The sequence below is a fragment of the Syzygium oleosum genome, unplaced genomic scaffold, assembly GCF_021117445.2.
Source record: "Syzygium oleosum isolate NSW1041296 unplaced genomic scaffold, Sole_v2.1 Sole_v2.05, whole genome shotgun sequence".
In the NCBI taxonomy this organism is placed as follows: domain Eukaryota; kingdom Viridiplantae; phylum Streptophyta; class Magnoliopsida; order Myrtales; family Myrtaceae; genus Syzygium; species Syzygium oleosum.
The window spans coordinates 9,108,649-9,125,958 of NW_026607489.1; the positions used below are offsets into that span (position 1 = coordinate 9,108,649).

Consider the following 17,310-nt stretch of genomic DNA (forward strand, 5'->3'; position numbering starts at 1 on the left):
GATAGGACTAGCAAAAATTTGGTCATTCAACAAATCAAAAGACGCTTCAGGATGAAATGCTCCATTATCTGCATTATACAAATCAACATAGAAAAGAGCAGCTCCTTTCTTCACAGGATGCAATGTAGTTTTAGCCATGGTATGTAGAGTACTAACTGTCAGAAGACAACTAGTTATAATACATTAATCTATCCATAGTTATAAACTCAGGTAGAAGAAGCATGATTCTATGTCCAGTAAGCAGTAACATAGTTACAATACATTAATCTATCCATATGGATCCAAAATAGAACGATACACTCCGTTTGGCAGTCTGCATGGATGAGTTTAAAGGAGCACTTATCATCATACAGCAAAAATTTAGACAATCCTCAAATACCTCCCTATACAAGAGACCGATGAACGCTAAACCATGAAAGAATATGCAACAACGAGTGAACTCAACACAGTAGCATAGAGTTATGTCTCACCAAACTTTTTAAACACGACTTCACTCATGGATCATAGTTGGGCCGCAAATTATCTTTGACTGAATGGGAACCAGATCCCACATCGATGCTCTTCGACGAGAACAAGTTTGGGTAAGAAAAATATGGTTCGTCCATCGAGGTGGATCTCTCAGGCTGGTGATATTCAGAGTTATACTCGTGCACCTTGTGACTGGACACTAATGACTCGGTATCAAACTTAACCTCCTCAGGCGGTGGCTGATTTGACACACCGGACTCCTCCAGGTCTTTATGAATCACTTGGTCATCCAATGAATCGAAGCGCTGACCAGAATTCTCCAAAGACCTTATATGCTCAAGTTCAGGAGTTGGAGCATTAGCAGACTCAGGTGTGGCAGCATAAAATGGGTTATCAGAATCATCCAGGACTGCCGATTTTTTCCTGGTGATCTCAGTGATTCTGACTTGTGCAAGACTAGCTGCAGAACGGGCAGCAGCTGCTGCACGCTCAGCACTTTCAGCAGCAGCTTGAGCAGCAGCAAGCACGTCTTGTAAATCCACATCCTGTGAGTTGCTCTTTGTCCTTCGAAGAGAGGATGGAGGAGCACTTTCTCTTGCAGAGAAGGATGCGGATGAAAGTGATGGGGGAGAAATAAATGGCAGGAACTGTTTATCTTCCTTCACATCAACAGAACCGTTAGCAGTTTCGTCTTTGCGGTCTATAAGATGCTCCTCCACTACTTCCTCGGGATCCACATGCTTTTGAAGGGACAAAGTTTCCACAGTTCCAGAGAGCTGTGAAGATTCATCACCAACTCTGTCGTCGGTAGGGCTCGCAGCAACTGGATTGGGTGGAATAATCTCGGGTGCTGAGGCCGCATTTGAATTTGGCCATACTGAAACCTTGGGAACCTCAGGAAAGTCCAATGAATCAAAGCCTGTATCAGAATCGGGCTGTTCATTGAGGGCATGATCTGGTGTTGAGTACAGCGAATCATCATGCTTCTCTTTAGGCAGGGGTAATTTAGATCCACTTCCAAACTGTGTGGATCCATTCTGCAATAGAGAGGTTACATATGAGATGATCAAGCTAATATAAGCAATGCCAGGAAAAAAACGAAAAATGGAAGACCGCTATTCACCAGCAAATCTTCATGGGATTTGAAAAGCTCAGATTCTGAGGCAGCAGGGTCCCAATCTAACTCATGCTCTTCAGCAATTTCTTTAAGAAGCTTTAGTTTGGCTTCAGGGGAAGGGGCTCGAACTGATAGCAGCTCAATTATCTGCAGTAAAAGATATGCATTTTGAGATTAACCAGCTGAAAAAGCTACAGATTCTTCTAAGTTAACAAAATAAACTGGAGATTTAAAGAACCTGTCGATTAACACCACAATCTGGCATGAGTTCAGCAGCAGCTGCTACAAATTCTTTCCCATACTTCGATGCAAATAACATCTGAACCTGTAGCAGCTCGGGTAGATCGGCACATCGAGGGGCAGCGAAGCACACACTGGATATTGCTTCTTTGAGGTCAATAGGACATTCCCTATAAAAAGACCAAATTCAAAGATCAGTTAAGGCCTATTGGCCAAAAAGAGAAAAAGATCAGGTACGCCCATAGATGCTACTTCTAACACTACTGCATGGCAAGTTATGGAACAAGCTACAAGAAAGTGTAAAGGCTAATTCAAAAATTTGACTTCCAGGCTAATGAAAATGCACTCACAAGATCCAAAGTTAATAGTGAACCACCAACTAAAACCACGAAAGACCAAAGCAAAAATATACTGAGTTTTGGGACTCGAAGCACGAGTTTTCCATTCAATTCAAGTAGTAAATGATCAATAATCAAATTCTATACTGGCCATACACATATCTCATGTAACATAGCCTTTTGTTTTTTGTTTTTTTTTTTTTCCTTTGAACCCGGGGGGGGTTGCGTGGAGGGGGGCTTTAGATATAAAGGGAAAAAGGGACAAGCAGAAGCCAAATCGAAAAACATCCTACTGGCACATTGTTCAATTGGAGAACTACTAATGAGCAATACACACTTTGATTCTAGCCTTCCAGTTAGCTAACTGAACTTTCTAACTTAGTGAACCATTGCCATCACACCCTTACACATCAAGCTACGCATGAGGTGAGGAATGACCAAGCCGAACTACAGGGAGTTTCATTAAGCTTAGGCAACTACATGAACTCTTGCCAATCGACTATACTTTCTTAAAGGTTAGACTTTAGATAGTATCTTTGAATCCCTCACTGTCACTACATGTCATCTTTCACACAGCAAAAGATTGAACCATAAGTGAAGCTTCCTACAGATAGTTTAGAGATTACTAGGCTAGCCGCTCATTCTAATCAGTCTCAACATACTAAAAGAGCACAATTTATTAACATCACAACCTCTGTGCCTCGATGATTGGAAGGCGAACAGAAATGAGTTCACAGAAGAGCTCTAGGATCTCTTGAGCTGCCATCATTTTCTCTTCTCTTATGATATGCTCCACCTGAAAAATTACGAATAGAGAAAAAAAAAATGAAATTTCGAGTATGAACGGAACTTTCAAAATCTTTCCGTCTGCAGACAACAGGCATATCCCAAAATTAAGATCAAGAGTTTACTAACTGAAAGTCGCGGGCTTAGCAAAACAAGAAAATACCCGAATACGAGCAGTAGCTTCTTGACCGGTTTCGAGCAGCTTCGCAATGTCTCGGCGCATCTGCTTTAGCTGAATCTCCCTCCTGTTCCTCAGCAACTTTATCCGAGGAATGGTCAATTTCAAAAGGGTTTTACTGCAAAACACAACACGAAGTACAAACATTAATAAAGCATCAATTGACCAAACACAGGTCTCCGCATCGATAGAATCCTCAAACTCGGCAGCATAGAGGGCAGACGAGGAATTCAGCCGAAAAAGAAGACAGGACTCGGCATCCGAATTTCGAAATCAACCGAAACTCAAACCCGATCGACCCACTTAAACGCAAAGTCTCCCAGCAAATGAAAGAACAAACATTCCCATCCAATCGAAAAGAGAAAACAGAAACAAGACTGAAGGCCGTATAGCTCACAAACACCAGACACACGAACGCCAAACGACAAAATCTGAACCACCTCGAAAGAAGATCGAATTACCATTTTGCGGCTTTGAAGCCCTTCGCGAAGAAGGCATCCAGCATCGACATGGTCGAAAGCCCAGATCACTGCAGACCCAGATAAAGAATCAGGCCGAGACACGCAGCAGCAAACTGCCCAGAATCTCCGACCGCCCGCCCGCTATTCTACGGAATACCCAGGATCAAGCGATGTCAACCGACGCTAAAAACAAGAACCAATTCAAATAAATAAAGAGAGAGAGAGGGGGAGGGGAGAGAGAAGGGTGACGACAGAACAAGAAAGGAACGAAACCTGCCACGCTTTATGGACGCGCAGGCGCCAGTTTCCTTAGGCGAGAAGGTTCCCCCCGGAGGGTCCGCGTCTGAAGGCTTCGTGTGGGGTGACTTTCGTCGGATCGTGCGCGACTTAGAGAACTCGATCCATGATTGGAGCGCAGCGCCGCTGCGAAAAAGCTGTACAAGACAATCTGGCCGCCCTCTCTTGCTCTTGGTTAGATTTTGGCTGTTTTGTTTTACTTTCTACCCGATGGGGCAGGTGGGTATGGTTTCTAACGTATATTTAATTTATGGAAGTCCCACACAAAAATCTCTATACAGGCATCTGGCTCTGTCTCTTAGGCATGACCACTATAGGGATCGCATACTCACCAGTCGGCTTCGTAGAATGCCAGATTCGAGTCATAACGAGCCAACGTGGTGTTAATCTACATAAGGTACTCGGCATCATAATAACGTGCTCGACCGGATTGAGCCGTAGCGGATCGGCATCGGTTGAAGTTCCATATTTTGGAGTAGCCGGTAGCAGGAGTGATGATGTGCTCGTAGGCCTATTGAGCCCGCCGAAGCTCGACCGGTCCTAAGGGTAAAGTGGGACGGGCCTGGACGAGTAATTCGTTTCTTGCGCTTGGTCCGTCCCTAGCTCACCCGGCCTCGTTTTTAATATTACCGAATTTGGTAATTTTTTTTTAATCATGGGTGGGTCTAGGCAAGTATTTTTATGCTTGGTACTAGGCCAGATTGCCCGTGATTAGGGAGAGTTGTCAGTTGTCTCGTAATTTTTAAGGGTATTAGGAGATTCGGTGCTTAAATTCCTCCAAGCACCTTGTTTCTTGGTTCGCTCTTAGGCCTAATTCAAGGCGAGGTTCGAGAGAACATGTTAAAGAACTAAAATATCGAATTTATCTAATCGTTTAAGCTTTTAGAATATATGAGAATGGTGTCACAAAATATTTCGTCTCGTATATCCGAAGTTCACGAGCCATCGAGGCGGTGTGATCGAGATGGTAGAGATCTAGATTTCATCCGCATAAAGCTAGGAAAATGCACTGGTCTCGCAAGCGATTTCAACCTCGTGACCTCCCTCCCGTTTGCGGAACACGACATGTCTCATCGTAGCACACATATTGAGCGGTAATCACCGGAAGTTAACCACTTATCGACCCTAATGCACCTAAACAATGGTACAACAAGCGACGAGTCGAAGTCCGAACTCGGAAGTTTCAACAACATAATAAATGAACTTACTACACATGGAGTGGATTTTCCGTGAGGATACATCTTTGAATGCTTTGCCGCCATCAAATGCGAGCGCAGCTAATCACGAAGAACAATCCTCATTTATCACTTCGTCTTTGGATCTTCAAGGAGAGGGACATTTCTCATGCTCAAGGTGGATTAGATAGATAAGCACATCGTGCTTGGAATGCAACCCGAAAGAAATTATTTCTCGAAGAATTTGAAGTGGGTAGGCGACGAAATCACGAAGCGACGGCAACTTTGGTTGGCAAAATTGATTCGGCGGTAAGGCAAATGGTACGTGATTGCGTTATGCACGGTAAGTTTCGTGGGATCTTGTCCGAAAATCAACTTGTCCTTGGCTTTGCCAGGGCGAAATTGGGATCATGGATCTTATCGCTTGAACGAGTCTCGTTTGGTGATTAGGACTATTCCCAAGTACCAAATGAATTTTACTTTCGGGGGGATCCCCCGGCCAGATTCATCTGGGGTCGGAACGATTTTTTGCTAGATTACGAAGCGCACGACATCACATCTCGATTCCACATCGCGTAAGTCTTTCGCGTCGAGATAATGGGAATGTTATTTCTTACGATTCTGCTACTTTAATTGTAGATAAGGGCTTAAAAGCACTTGTTTCTAGGATGTTTCTGGCGAATTGTGCTTTTGGGTTTTCATTTAATCATGTGATTTTGTTGGTTCAATTAGGTAGGGAGGCAATTGCAAGTTCTTACGGTTCAACCATTTATGGTTCAATTGATGTTTCTCTGCCAACTCCACCACCAAAATCGTTTTCGAGAACATCTGCAGTTTGGAATGTTGCCTACCCGATTCATCCCAGAGTACATGAATCGTCTCCGAACCTCGGAACGTCTCGACGAGGTTAGAGCGTAGCGTGGTATGCAAAGTGGAAAAACAAAAGAAGACAGAAAAAAAAAAAAAACCCCTTGTATAGCCCGAAGCAATCTTTTCGAATACGGTACGACGATTATCTTAAGTATAAACGATTTAGAGTGGTTCGCATGATTCGGTGTTTTATCAGTCCTCTTTGTCTAGCAAGCGTTGTATAATCATGGTCTATGTGTCACGGACCGAATTTTTCCGTACTCTAGTATCCTTGTGAGTGAAGCTTGGTGTCATCAGGATCAAGAAGTGAGTGATATAGAAGTAATGGGTTCGTAAAAGTGGCATCGAGATATTTGTATAGAACGGCTACAACTCTGGGGAGCTCTGAAGGCGGGATTGGCTTTCCGTGCACAATCTAGTAGGGATATAAAAGGAAAGCTGACTTGGTGCTCTCGGCTAACCAAACGCCGCATAGGCTATTCCGCAGTCAATGGTCCGTCGGCCGTGACATAAGTTGTTGCAGAAAATGGCGTGGATAATGTTGCCTTTCCTTTAAGCCACACATACACGTTCTTCTGCTGTCAGGCTTACGAACCTCGGACCGTCTTGGGACGAAATGGGCCTGGATAGCCCTTTCCTCTTCCTCCATCTCCTTCTCCAAATCTCTCCCTTTGATAAAAGAGAAGAAGGCTGCGCATGACAACTCGCCAAACAAGGTGTTTGATTACGTTTCTTTTGCTTAGAATCGTTTGGGAACGAAAATGCGTTTGTTTAATTTTTTGATTCCGGGCACAATTTTGTCAAAAATTGTTTCAGAAATCGATTTTGAAGCGAGAATCGAGAATAAAAAAGTAGAGCTTTCTTGATTGGAACAATTTTGAGAATCAATTTTTTTCTTCTTCCTTTTCTTGGTTTTTAATTTAGCTTCTAATGTCCGGACCGAGGACCGCCTCGTCGGATCTCGACGAGAATAAAATATTATTAATAAAAAATATTATTAATAAAAATATATTTTACGGCCATGGCGGCGACGGCCATGGCCATAAAAAGAAAAAAATATATTTTTAATAAAAATATTTTAATAAAAAATATTATTAATAAAAAAATATTTTACCGCCATAGCCTATGACCAGGCTATGGCAAAAAAAAAAAATATATATTTTTAATAAAAAATATTATTAATAAAAAAATATTTTACCGGCCATGGCCAAAAAAAATAAAAATGTATATTTTTAATAAAAAAAAATTAATAAAAAAATTTATTAATAAAAAAATATTTTACAGGCCATGGCCGATCGGCCATGGCAAAAAAAAAGAAAAATATATATTTTTAATAAAAATATTTTAATAAAAAATATTTTAGTACCATGCGACAGGCCATGGCAAAAAAAAAATATATATTTTTAATAAAAATATTTTAATAAAAAAATTATTTTACCGCCATGGCCCAAAAAATAAAAATGTATATTTTTAATAAAAAATTATTAATAAAAAAAATATTTTAGGCCATGGCCAAAAAATAAAAATATATATTTTTAATAAAAATATTTTACCGAACATGGCGCGACTCAGGCCATGGCCAAAAAAAGAAAAATACTTTTTAATAAAAATATTATTAATAAAAAAATATTTTATCGATCATGGCCGAGCAGGCTATGACCAAGAAGGAGGAAAAGAAAAAAGAAAAGAAAAAAAGAAAGAAATATTAAAATATTTAAAAAATTACCTTTCCTTTAAGCCACACACACACGTTCTTCTGCTATCAGGCTTACGAACCTCGGACCGTCTTGGGACGAAATGGGCCTGGATAGCCCTTTCCTCTTCCTCCATCTCCTTCTCCAAATCTCTCCCTCTGATAAAAGAGAAGAACTATGCCATGGATTTTTCTTACACTAGGCAAGCGAAGGCGCCAAAGGACGTCTTCTTCACACCTCGACGCCATGGAAAAGCATACACAACCGTCTTTATTTCATCCAAAAGGGAGCATACAATATCATCTTAACCATGGCCAAATATGTGTGAGTTATTAAAAACCTTTGTGCCGCAAATTTCGCTAGTGCCGTGGCTTTTGGGATTTCCATTTCTCGCATGTTATGTTGTATAAGCATGGGCCGCTAGGTAATCTATACCACAAACATTCGACACATCAATCGACATTTCTATCCCGAGTTGAACTAGACCGGTTTACAATTAACTCGACCGCCTCACCTCTCTTCGTGCGGTGCTCCTTTTCTCTTCTGCTCCGCCTTTGGCCTATGCACATTCTCACTTTCACCTCTGCCATTCTCTTTGTAAATTATCGCTCACGGAAGAAAATAAGTGGAGGCCTTTGCTGATGGCCATGTTCTTGAATGTTTTCATCCAAGAAATGTTGTTTCGGAATCACATACGATGCCCCACGTCCCACGTTACATTAGAGAAGACTCATGAAGCGATCCCCGAGTAAGACTCACTCTCAATTAGCCATCCTACCCCCTCACACCTTAGAAGCATTCATGGCGGATAATATTGTATAGACATTGTTATTGCTGAAAATGGTGTAGATAGTGTTTGCTTGGATTAAAAAGACATGCGCATGACCAATTTCAGACTAGGAATTTTGAGCTGGTTAGACATTTTCTAGGGATTAAGGTCGAACGTTCTCTCATTAGGGTATATGTTTTCGTCAGAGGAAATATATAACCATATTGGTAACAAGAGATGGATATTCTCGGGTCGCAACCGATGGGTAGTCCTGCGGATCCAGATGTGAAGTTAGCCCCAAATCAAGCAGATGTCATTTTAAGATGTTGTGGGTCATCATCCAATAGTTGCTAAAGTGAATTATCTTACTCGTACTCGCCCTAATACGGCATTTCCAATAAGTGCAGTCAGCCAGTTCATAGATTCGCCGATGCATCGAGACGCAACGATTCACATACTAAGATATATGAAAGGTGCTCGAGAAGAAAAGGTGGTTGTATCAATATCATGAACATAATTCTATTGTGGATATGAAGATAATGGACATATCAGAAATTAGAATGGAGTCAATTCTGCAAGAAAGCTCAAGTTTGCCGTGACTCCACGGCCCTTAGATGGCGATAAGCATGTGGACTACGCAGTTCCGCCATTCATTTTTTGAGTAATTGCCGATGACTTTTGTCCAATGCAGCCACTGGAATGCCACCTAATTGATCTAAATCAGGACATGACAAGCGCAATAATAATTTTCGTACTAAGTGTTACAACTTTTTTTTCGATCATTAAAATATTATTATTTATAAAAAAATGCTCATTTGAACGTCATAATTTTTAATTGATCACTTGAGTGTCGTAACCTTTTCAAGTGCCGAAAATTCGACGTGACATGGCACTTGTGGTAAACGTTTTATAATGATACTTGAGTAATCGATTGAAAAGTTATATGACACTCAAGTGATCGGAAAATTAGTCATGACCCTCAACCGGGCATCATACGAAAATTGACACTTTTGATATTTTTTTTTCATGTTTTGAGAGCAACTTTGGTTCGATTCTTTCCGCCATTTGGATAATTACTTGGATTCCTCGACTCATTGAAGGATTTTGTGAGCCTCGTTTGAGAGGTACAATATATTCATAAGCAAAAGAGGGGTCATCAAACCGCTTTCTAGCCAACCTGATTCGATCTGACAAAAGAAAAACATGATTCGAAATCCTCGGTGGGGTTATTCGTCGCGAAAAACGGTCCAGAGATGAACAATAGAGACTTTGTAAAAGTTTCGAGGTTGTTTTGAACTATAAGAGCATTTTAAAATTCGAATGACAAGCACAAGAAACCACTTCATTATTTCTCCATCTTTCTTGCACCAATGCTTAGATACTAGTTGGCCTAAATTTTAAGGGTTAATATCACGAAAAATCCAAAACCGATATATCTATGATAAATTTACGTCAAAATTGATACATCCGTGATAAATTTACCCTCCGTTAGCTTTTAGTTTGGGGCTTTGAAATTGAAAAGAGGTTCTCGAAACTAGAAACCAAACCGGTTCTCACCATAACCGGCCTCAAACTGGTCGGTCTAAGCCAGTTCGGTCCAATTCCCGAGTCAGGCCGGACCCGGTACTCACCCCCGGCGGACAATTAGAGCTATAAAACGGAAAAGGGCCCGCGAAATCCAAAACTTATAATCTCCTCCTCCATTTAAATAACTATAACAACATTATATATCGACATGGATGGGTGTTTTAATAAGCTCTTTGTCCGTTCGGACCATTTAGCGCACCCATTTCCATTTTCCAAACATCAGTCACGTACATAAGAAATTAAAAATCGAAACCCAGAAATCGGGAAAAAAACAAAAAAGAAAATTCCACGAAAAATTATATAAGAAACGTGAAAAAAAAAATTCGAAAAATGAAAAATACCATGGCTGTCGCCGCCAGTCATCGCCGCCGCCGTCGCCGGTCATCATACGGTCAACTGGATGTCGCCCAAGTCGAGCTGAGCGGCGATGTCCTCGAGCTGCTTCTTCACGCTCATGTCGATCAGCTTCGACCCGGCGTTGCCGTACCGGATGGTGAAGCCGGCGACGAGGGTCGGGTCGATGGCCGTCTTGATCCGCACGTTCTTGGCCCCCGTCAGCTTCTGCACCTGCTTCGCGATCTGGGCCAGGTGCTGCGGCTCCAGCTTCACCACCGAGCTCACCGTCGCCAGCTCCGTGTCCGTCAGCCGGTTGTACACCATCTCGAACTCCTTCACGATGTCCTTGATCAGGTCGGTCCGCTTCGCCTCGATCAGGATGTTCAGGAAGTTGGCCGTGTGCGGCTGCAGCGCCGACGAGGCCGAGATCTCGTCCACCAACCCGCGCTTCTTCTCCAGGTCCACCGTCGGGTTCGAGAAGAACTTGAACACCCCCTCGTCGGAGAACATCTTGTCGATCTTCTCCACGTCGGCGCTCGTGGCGTCCAGGGTGCCGTTCGACTTGGCCACGTCGGCGAGGGCCGCCGCGTAGCTCCCGGCCGCCGTGGCGGACATCCGGGCGCCGGCGGCGGGGTTGCGGAGGCGGGTGTGGGCGGAGGCGAGCCTGAGGGAGGGGAAGGTGGCGGAGAAGGAGAGGGTGGAGGGTTTATGGAGGAATTGGGCTTTTGGGGAGGGGATTTTGGGCTGGAGAGAGATGGGTATCTGTTGCAGGGCCGCCATTATCGTCTGCTGCTCTGGAGAGAGCGAAAGAGAGAGCGATTTGGGCGGAAGGAGGAGATGGAGATGGAGATGGAGACGACGAGGAAGGTGGGAGTGGATTGGATTCGGGCTTTGAGGGAGAGAACGAGCGAATCGAATTCATCTTATCTTCTTCTTCTTCTGTGGTATCTGGTGGAGGAGCAAGAGGGAGAGCCAATTTTGTCTACGTGGGATAAGGAGTTGCCACGTGGATTTTCCATTTTCTTTTTTCATATATGTATATGTGTGTAGTATGTATGTATGTATGTCTATCATTTTTCCTTTGTGTAGTTGTCATTCGTTTGTTTATCCCGCGTTCCGAATTGGCTTTGGCAAAAGTCTGAGAGAAAATATTCGGTGATTTGCAGGCGTCAACTGCTGATATGGCGTGCGCTTATTTCAGCGCAAGTGTCTGTTCTCCCTCTGGCTCCTCTTAAGTCCTCAAGGAAATGGAGAGCGTGAATGAAAGGGGGGACGGGCCTAAAAATGCGGTCTTGTTTGAGCAACCCTGGCACTCATGGTTCAAACCTCGGTGACGATCCTCATGGCTAAAACGCCGCCGAGGATTCGGGTCGGGGAGAGTAACTCGAGAGGAGAGAAAGGGAGCTCGATCAGTTAACCATCAACGAGGAAGTAACATGTCTTTTGACACGCGATGATGGATTCTCGGAACATTCAGGCGCATTGAAGCGACCAGTCAAATTTTCAGGCGCATTTTGTACCTAGTACCTTTTCCTAGAGACTAACAGTCCTCGGGGATTTATGGTTGCACTTAATAGTCAATGCCAAGAACTGTCAATCAACCACAGACATCCTCAAGTAAAGTTACCAGTCCAATACCATCTGAATCGGAGGAGAAAATTCGGACAGAGTAGGCAAATTCTTGACTAAAGAAGCTTGGAGAATTTGAGTCCCCAGTAACACAGCTATACAGTCCGACAGATGTCCCGACCCCATTTTGAATCCGAAAAAAGCACACTTGCGCGTGCACACATACGCATAGAATTCACAAAGAACTGCTCTGAAGCAGCCAGGGGAACTTTTAGGGATGATTGACACTGCTAGTCTATAAGATTTTGTTCAATGTGTATTTGTCATCTTGAACTTTCAATTGGTCAATTAGAGCAAGTTCATGAATACATACAGTACAAAAGGCAAATCCTTAGGCGTCATTAGCTTGAAAACTGCCATACTCGCGGGACGAGTAGTCCATCGCCCAATGACAATTACTCGCCTGCAACTACTCCAAGATATATACAGAAGCAATTTTCGGAAAATATGAATACTATTAATCACAATTAAACCTATCCAGACAGAAAAGCCTAGATATGTAGATAAAGTTGGGCATTTACTTCTGTCACAACGTTACAACTAGCAATTCTGAAGACCCTTCCCACAGAAAACTCACAGTTATCCATAGCTAATCTACGTGGAAAACTAGTATAACACAGTTCCAAGATAAAGAGCACCTGCTATCCTGACTTTGACGCGAAGTGGCTAGCGTTCCATCCTAGTCACGACCTCATCGAAGTTCCAGTCCCTCACAATATCCCTTCTAACGGCATGACTCCGTACAAGCCGTGGTGTACCAGTAATTCCAGCAGGCATATTTGGCTGCGGTGTCACTTTAGATGTCGATATGGCAGATCTTGTTGGAGGCAAAGGAAGAGATGGCTTCATGGCCAAGCAGTTGGCGATCGCGGAGCACCTTCCGTCATTTTCTGAACTAGAAACAGAATAACTCCTAAAAGAATGTGATGGACTTTCAGCACCGTGGCACACAAGGCATGCCAGACTCATACTTGGAAGTTGCAGCCGTACCAAAAACCTGGAAAAATAACTGCTGAAGTTGTAAGAAGTCAAGATACGAGAATATACCAATAAAAGATCCGTGCATATATAGCAGAAAAACAAATCACTCTTTTGCACACAGAAACACACAGAGAGAGGGAAAGAGAGAGAGAGAGCACAGAAAATGAAAGACTAACAAGCAGATTGAAGGATACGAGATGTTAAAAAGTTGAGACATTATGATTAGAAGCAAGAAGAGGACAGAAAATAATGAAAGACTAACAAGCAGATGTTCGTGAAATATGAAATGTCAAAAGGTTAAGGCATTATGCTTAGAAGCAAAAGCTTCTCTTCATATCCTACAAACGATATTTGGAGTTCCATCTTATCATGTCTTGTGTGAAAAGGTTGAATTCCTGCATACTTGCGATGCCTATTAAAGTAGTCACATTGAGCATTGTTAATACTGTTCCCTCTACCTCATTTGGACATCTATGAATGTCTTCATTGATTTCATTCAAAAGATTTAATGACTGACCCCCTTGGTCGCTGAAGTATTATTTGGTCTGAGTAAAAGTTGAAGATCCAAGAACTGCAACATGTTGCATTTAAGAAGAACTAATATAATCTAGGCTAGTCTGCATCATGCATCATTTAAGATAAAAATTCCAATTGCTTGAAAAATTAACTCAACTAAATAGACTTCCTCAAGTAATGCCATGTTGATGATGATATTATCAACGTGCAAAATACAAGATGAGAATCTGGACCGGAGGCAGACCAACATCGCAAATTATGCACACGTGAGGAAACTAATTTTGAGATCATACAGTCCAACGACATTACTGTGAGGCAGAGAAAAATCCTTACACATTACAAAGCTTTCGGGGTGAGCCTAAAGATTTTTAACTTTTATTCCTCAAAATCACCTTACTCCATCTCAGATACCTTCAAGCAACCTTATCCAAACACTTTGATGAACCCTCAGACTTGATCCATCAAATATTTACCCCCTACTGTCCAATGGTACTGTTCACAGAAACAGTACCTCCAGATCTTACTTCTATCCAATAGAATGTCCTACCTCGGAATGCACATTACATGTAACAACCCCACCCAAACAGCGAACCCAGACCCTGAGGATCAGACAACTCAAGCATCAAACAGAGAAGGATGACAAGAAGAACTGAAATGGACAAGGCAAACGGCCCTATGGTTTCAATTAGTTGACAGAACTGGAAACCTTGATTATCTCGAAGAGGAAATCTACAATAAAACATCTTACCTCAATAGGCTAGATAAGTAGTACTTCAATAACGTAATGCTCATTGAACTCCACCAAGTATTGCATACCAAGAAACGGTGAATTAATAAGAACCTACTATATGAAGAGCTTATTGCCAATACAAACAAAATCTATAGAGGTTACACAACTAACGTCAAATAATCTAAACAGCACCAGCATCCTGTGTTTTTATCTTTTCCCTGTTGCTTGACAGAAGTAATCTATCGCAAACACAACCTGGTAAAGTTTCAACATTTGAGTTATCAAAAAGAAAGCCCAGTGGGCTGCTGGTTGTCCATGTCCCTTCAACTTCTTCTAAGCTTTTGCTTTTGTTGGTTGGCAGATTGTTGATCGGAACTAACACTGAAAAGTTGGAACCCTCTAAAAGTCGGCACAGTTTACTCCAACAGTATTAGGCGTATCAAATTTTGGTGATATCATCTGCTTACACATGAGGACATTATTAGGATAAAAGCCAATACAAACACCCTAACATTAGGCACAAACCTCAGTTCCATAAAGCCAAAAGAAAGCCAGCCAAGCAAAAGCTACAAACACTATCCCTTTCCCAATAGGCATAAGCAAACATATCCGTTGATTTATGGCTTGAGGTTCAGACTAGTGCTTTCCAAATCATGGATATCCAAAACAATTTATGTTATGCACCGGAAATTCACCCAATCTGAAACGAGTCTTGGGAGAAGTCACCACTAAAAACTGGTCATGAGGATGAGAGAGCGCAAGATCTTATCAATGCACTCAAACGTTCCACCCTAATCTAGTCGTCTTCCCTCTTTCAAAGTCTACCAGTAATTCTAATGTAGCCTCCAGGTAGCCCTTCCCTAAGATAGATGCAGTTCAAGGACACTGCCCAGCCACAAGGCCTCCCATGAAATTTATCAGTATCTTACTCTTACATTGCAATCTCAAAATTACAGGTAATGGGTTCATCCTCCGAAGTATGCCGGCATTGTAATCTAATCCTCTATTTAGCCTTCAAGAGCCAGTTGGGAGCACAAATGGCCTCTCATACCATTCAGTATTTTGCTCAAATCTTTACCAACTTCACGGACTGAGATAATCAGACAGTAGCAAAATTAAGGAAAAACCATTGGGTTGGGATGGTATGCTAGCGTCCACAACCCTCCGGTACGAATTAAGAACAAGTCTTGCGAACAACCCGTAATGCCCCATGATGCTTGTAATCAGCATCCCCGACAACACGGGAAAAAAACACAGCATCGACCTCGCACAAAACCTTGGAATTCAAACACTTACCATAAAAAAGAAAAACCGAAACCTTCGACGGTAACCCAACACAGACATGGAAACGATGGCATTGCGCGGTCTCTCGAACAAGAACCGAAAACCCAAGAAACCATGGTGAGATTCCAATCCCAATTTCGGAAAAGATCGAACACCCAACACGGCATCGACCCTGGGACAACACCTCGGAACCCAAACACTTACCATAAAAAAAAAAAAAGACAAGAAAGAAGAAAGAAGAAAGAAACCGAAACCATCGACGGTAACCCAATACAGACGTGGAAACGACGGCATTGCGCGGTCTCTCGAACAAGAACCGAAAACCCAAGAAACCATGCTGAGATTCCAATCCCAATTTCGGAAAAGATCGAACACCCAACACGGCATCGACCCTGGGACAACACCTCGGAACCCAAACACTTACCATAAAAAAAAAAAAAAAAGAAGAAGAAAGAAGAAAGAAACCGAAACCATCGACGGTGACCCAATACAGACGTAGGAAACGACAGCATTGCGCGGTCCCTCGAACAAGAACCGAAAACGCCCCCGAGAAACCGAGCTGAAAAATTCCCAATCCCAAATTCGGAAAAAGATCGAACGCCCAACATCGGGGATTCACCAAGGGAGGGAAACGAAGAACCGGAGACTGAGATCTGGGGACTTACGCTGGCGATCCCCTCAATTCGAACGGGGGCGGCTTGCTGGGATTCGATTCAACGCGTCGTGGAAAGAAGAGGATCTTTGCGGGAGGAAGGAAGCGAGCTCCTGTGAAACTTGCGGAACTCCAGTAGTGATCAAAGTGAGTTGCAGCAGCAACAAGTGGGAGGATATTTCAATTTCGGTTTTTTCCTTATATTAAATTGAAAATAAACAAAAATAATAATAATAACGATTGAAAAGGGTGGAAGAGGAAGCGATAGCGCGAGAGTCTAGAGAGAGAGAGATGATTCTCTGGGCGCGGGAACAGGGGAAGGAGAAAGAGTTCCACCGTACGATGGTGGTGGGGCGGAGGGTTGATTGATCGTGCTGCTGGCCAATCGTATCTTCCCGCTTCGAATGGCCGCTCCTCAATAACGAAAATGATAATAATGACTGGCTTTCGTGCACACGGTGATTATTTTGGATTCCTTCATGCAATGTCGTGACGAATTTACTTTGATTTTGTTCTTTTTAGCACCATGTGAAAGGATTTATTCGAGAAAGCGAGCACCCAGTAAATGTCTCGCTATTTCTTCGGTAATTGAAGAAATCGTTTATTCGAAAATTTTGGCAAACGAAAATTAAATATTGCGCCGTGAGGACATTATTAAGGAGTTCCGTCGGATGCACTTTTTAGTGGAAAGTAGGTAATTTACTCATTGCTTTTATCATTTTATCCTTTTTCCCGGGCGAATATTACGGTTTCTTTTTTCTCTTTTAACTAAGTCCCGTTGCATTATTAGAGTAATAAGTAAATAATTGTGGTGGAAAATTTCAAGGGCGAAACGAAAAAGGGGTGTTTTTTGCCTTTGGATATATAACCTAGTATTAAGCACGCGAGACAAAGTTGAATATACTGTAAAAAGAAGAAAAAAATAATAGATCGATAGTTATTATTGAAAAAGAAGAAAAGGGTAGTTATTTTTTAAGTGGAGCAAATGGGTGCTTGAGCGGTAGATGGAATATAATTTTTATCTTATTTTATGAACGATAGTTTTGAAAGCAATAAAAAATCATATATAAGATAACAATAATTCTTTAAGTTAATTAACCTGTATGCATTTATGTCTTTTCACTTTCAAATTTGAATATCTATCATTTTCATTTTTCAACATTTCAGAAATACGGTATGAAATGCCCCATCTATCCTATTCT

General features: G+C 42.2%; 3 protein-coding genes across 4 annotated transcripts; all 3 read right to left on the minus strand.

Moving 5' to 3' along the window:
* Nucleotides 1-237: 237 nt before the first annotated feature.
* On the minus strand, nucleotides 238-3,993 carry LOC115668431 (uncharacterized). The gene is made up of 7 exons (XM_056311688.1): nucleotides 3,862-3,993; nucleotides 3,589-3,771; nucleotides 3,113-3,245; nucleotides 2,856-2,959; nucleotides 1,824-1,995; nucleotides 1,592-1,732; nucleotides 238-1,505 (listed from the first exon to the last, which is right to left on the minus strand). The coding sequence occupies exons 2-7, from the start codon at nucleotides 3,636-3,638 to the stop codon at nucleotides 495-497; spliced, it is 1,611 nt and encodes a 536-aa protein (XP_056167663.1). The 5' UTR covers nucleotides 3,639-3,771; nucleotides 3,862-3,993; the 3' UTR covers nucleotides 238-494.
* A 6,077-nt stretch (nucleotides 3,994-10,070) lies between these two features.
* On the minus strand, nucleotides 10,071-11,262 carry LOC115681603 (ATP synthase delta chain, chloroplastic). Its single transcript, XM_030605593.2, has one exon. It carries the CDS (start codon nucleotides 11,094-11,096, stop codon nucleotides 10,365-10,367), a length of 732 nt encoding a protein of 243 aa, XP_030461453.2. The 5' UTR covers nucleotides 11,097-11,262; the 3' UTR covers nucleotides 10,071-10,364.
* A 1,118-nt stretch (nucleotides 11,263-12,380) lies between these two features.
* On the minus strand, nucleotides 12,381-15,973 carry LOC115681604 (uncharacterized). 2 transcript variants are annotated; one of them, XM_056311571.1, is made up of 3 exons: nucleotides 15,711-15,973; nucleotides 15,469-15,490; nucleotides 12,381-12,954 (listed from the first exon to the last, which is right to left on the minus strand). In XM_056311571.1, exons 1-3 carry the CDS (start codon nucleotides 15,841-15,843, stop codon nucleotides 12,612-12,614), a joined length of 498 nt encoding a protein of 165 aa, XP_056167546.1. In that variant the 5' UTR covers nucleotides 15,844-15,973; the 3' UTR covers nucleotides 12,381-12,611. The 2 variants fall into 2 exon arrangements, with proteins under 2 accessions (XP_056167546.1, XP_056167545.1); XM_056311570.1 differs by lacking the exon at nucleotides 15,469-15,490 and having other exon boundaries at nucleotides 12,381-12,957; nucleotides 15,705-15,888.
* Between the last annotated feature and the right edge of the window lie 1,337 nt (nucleotides 15,974-17,310).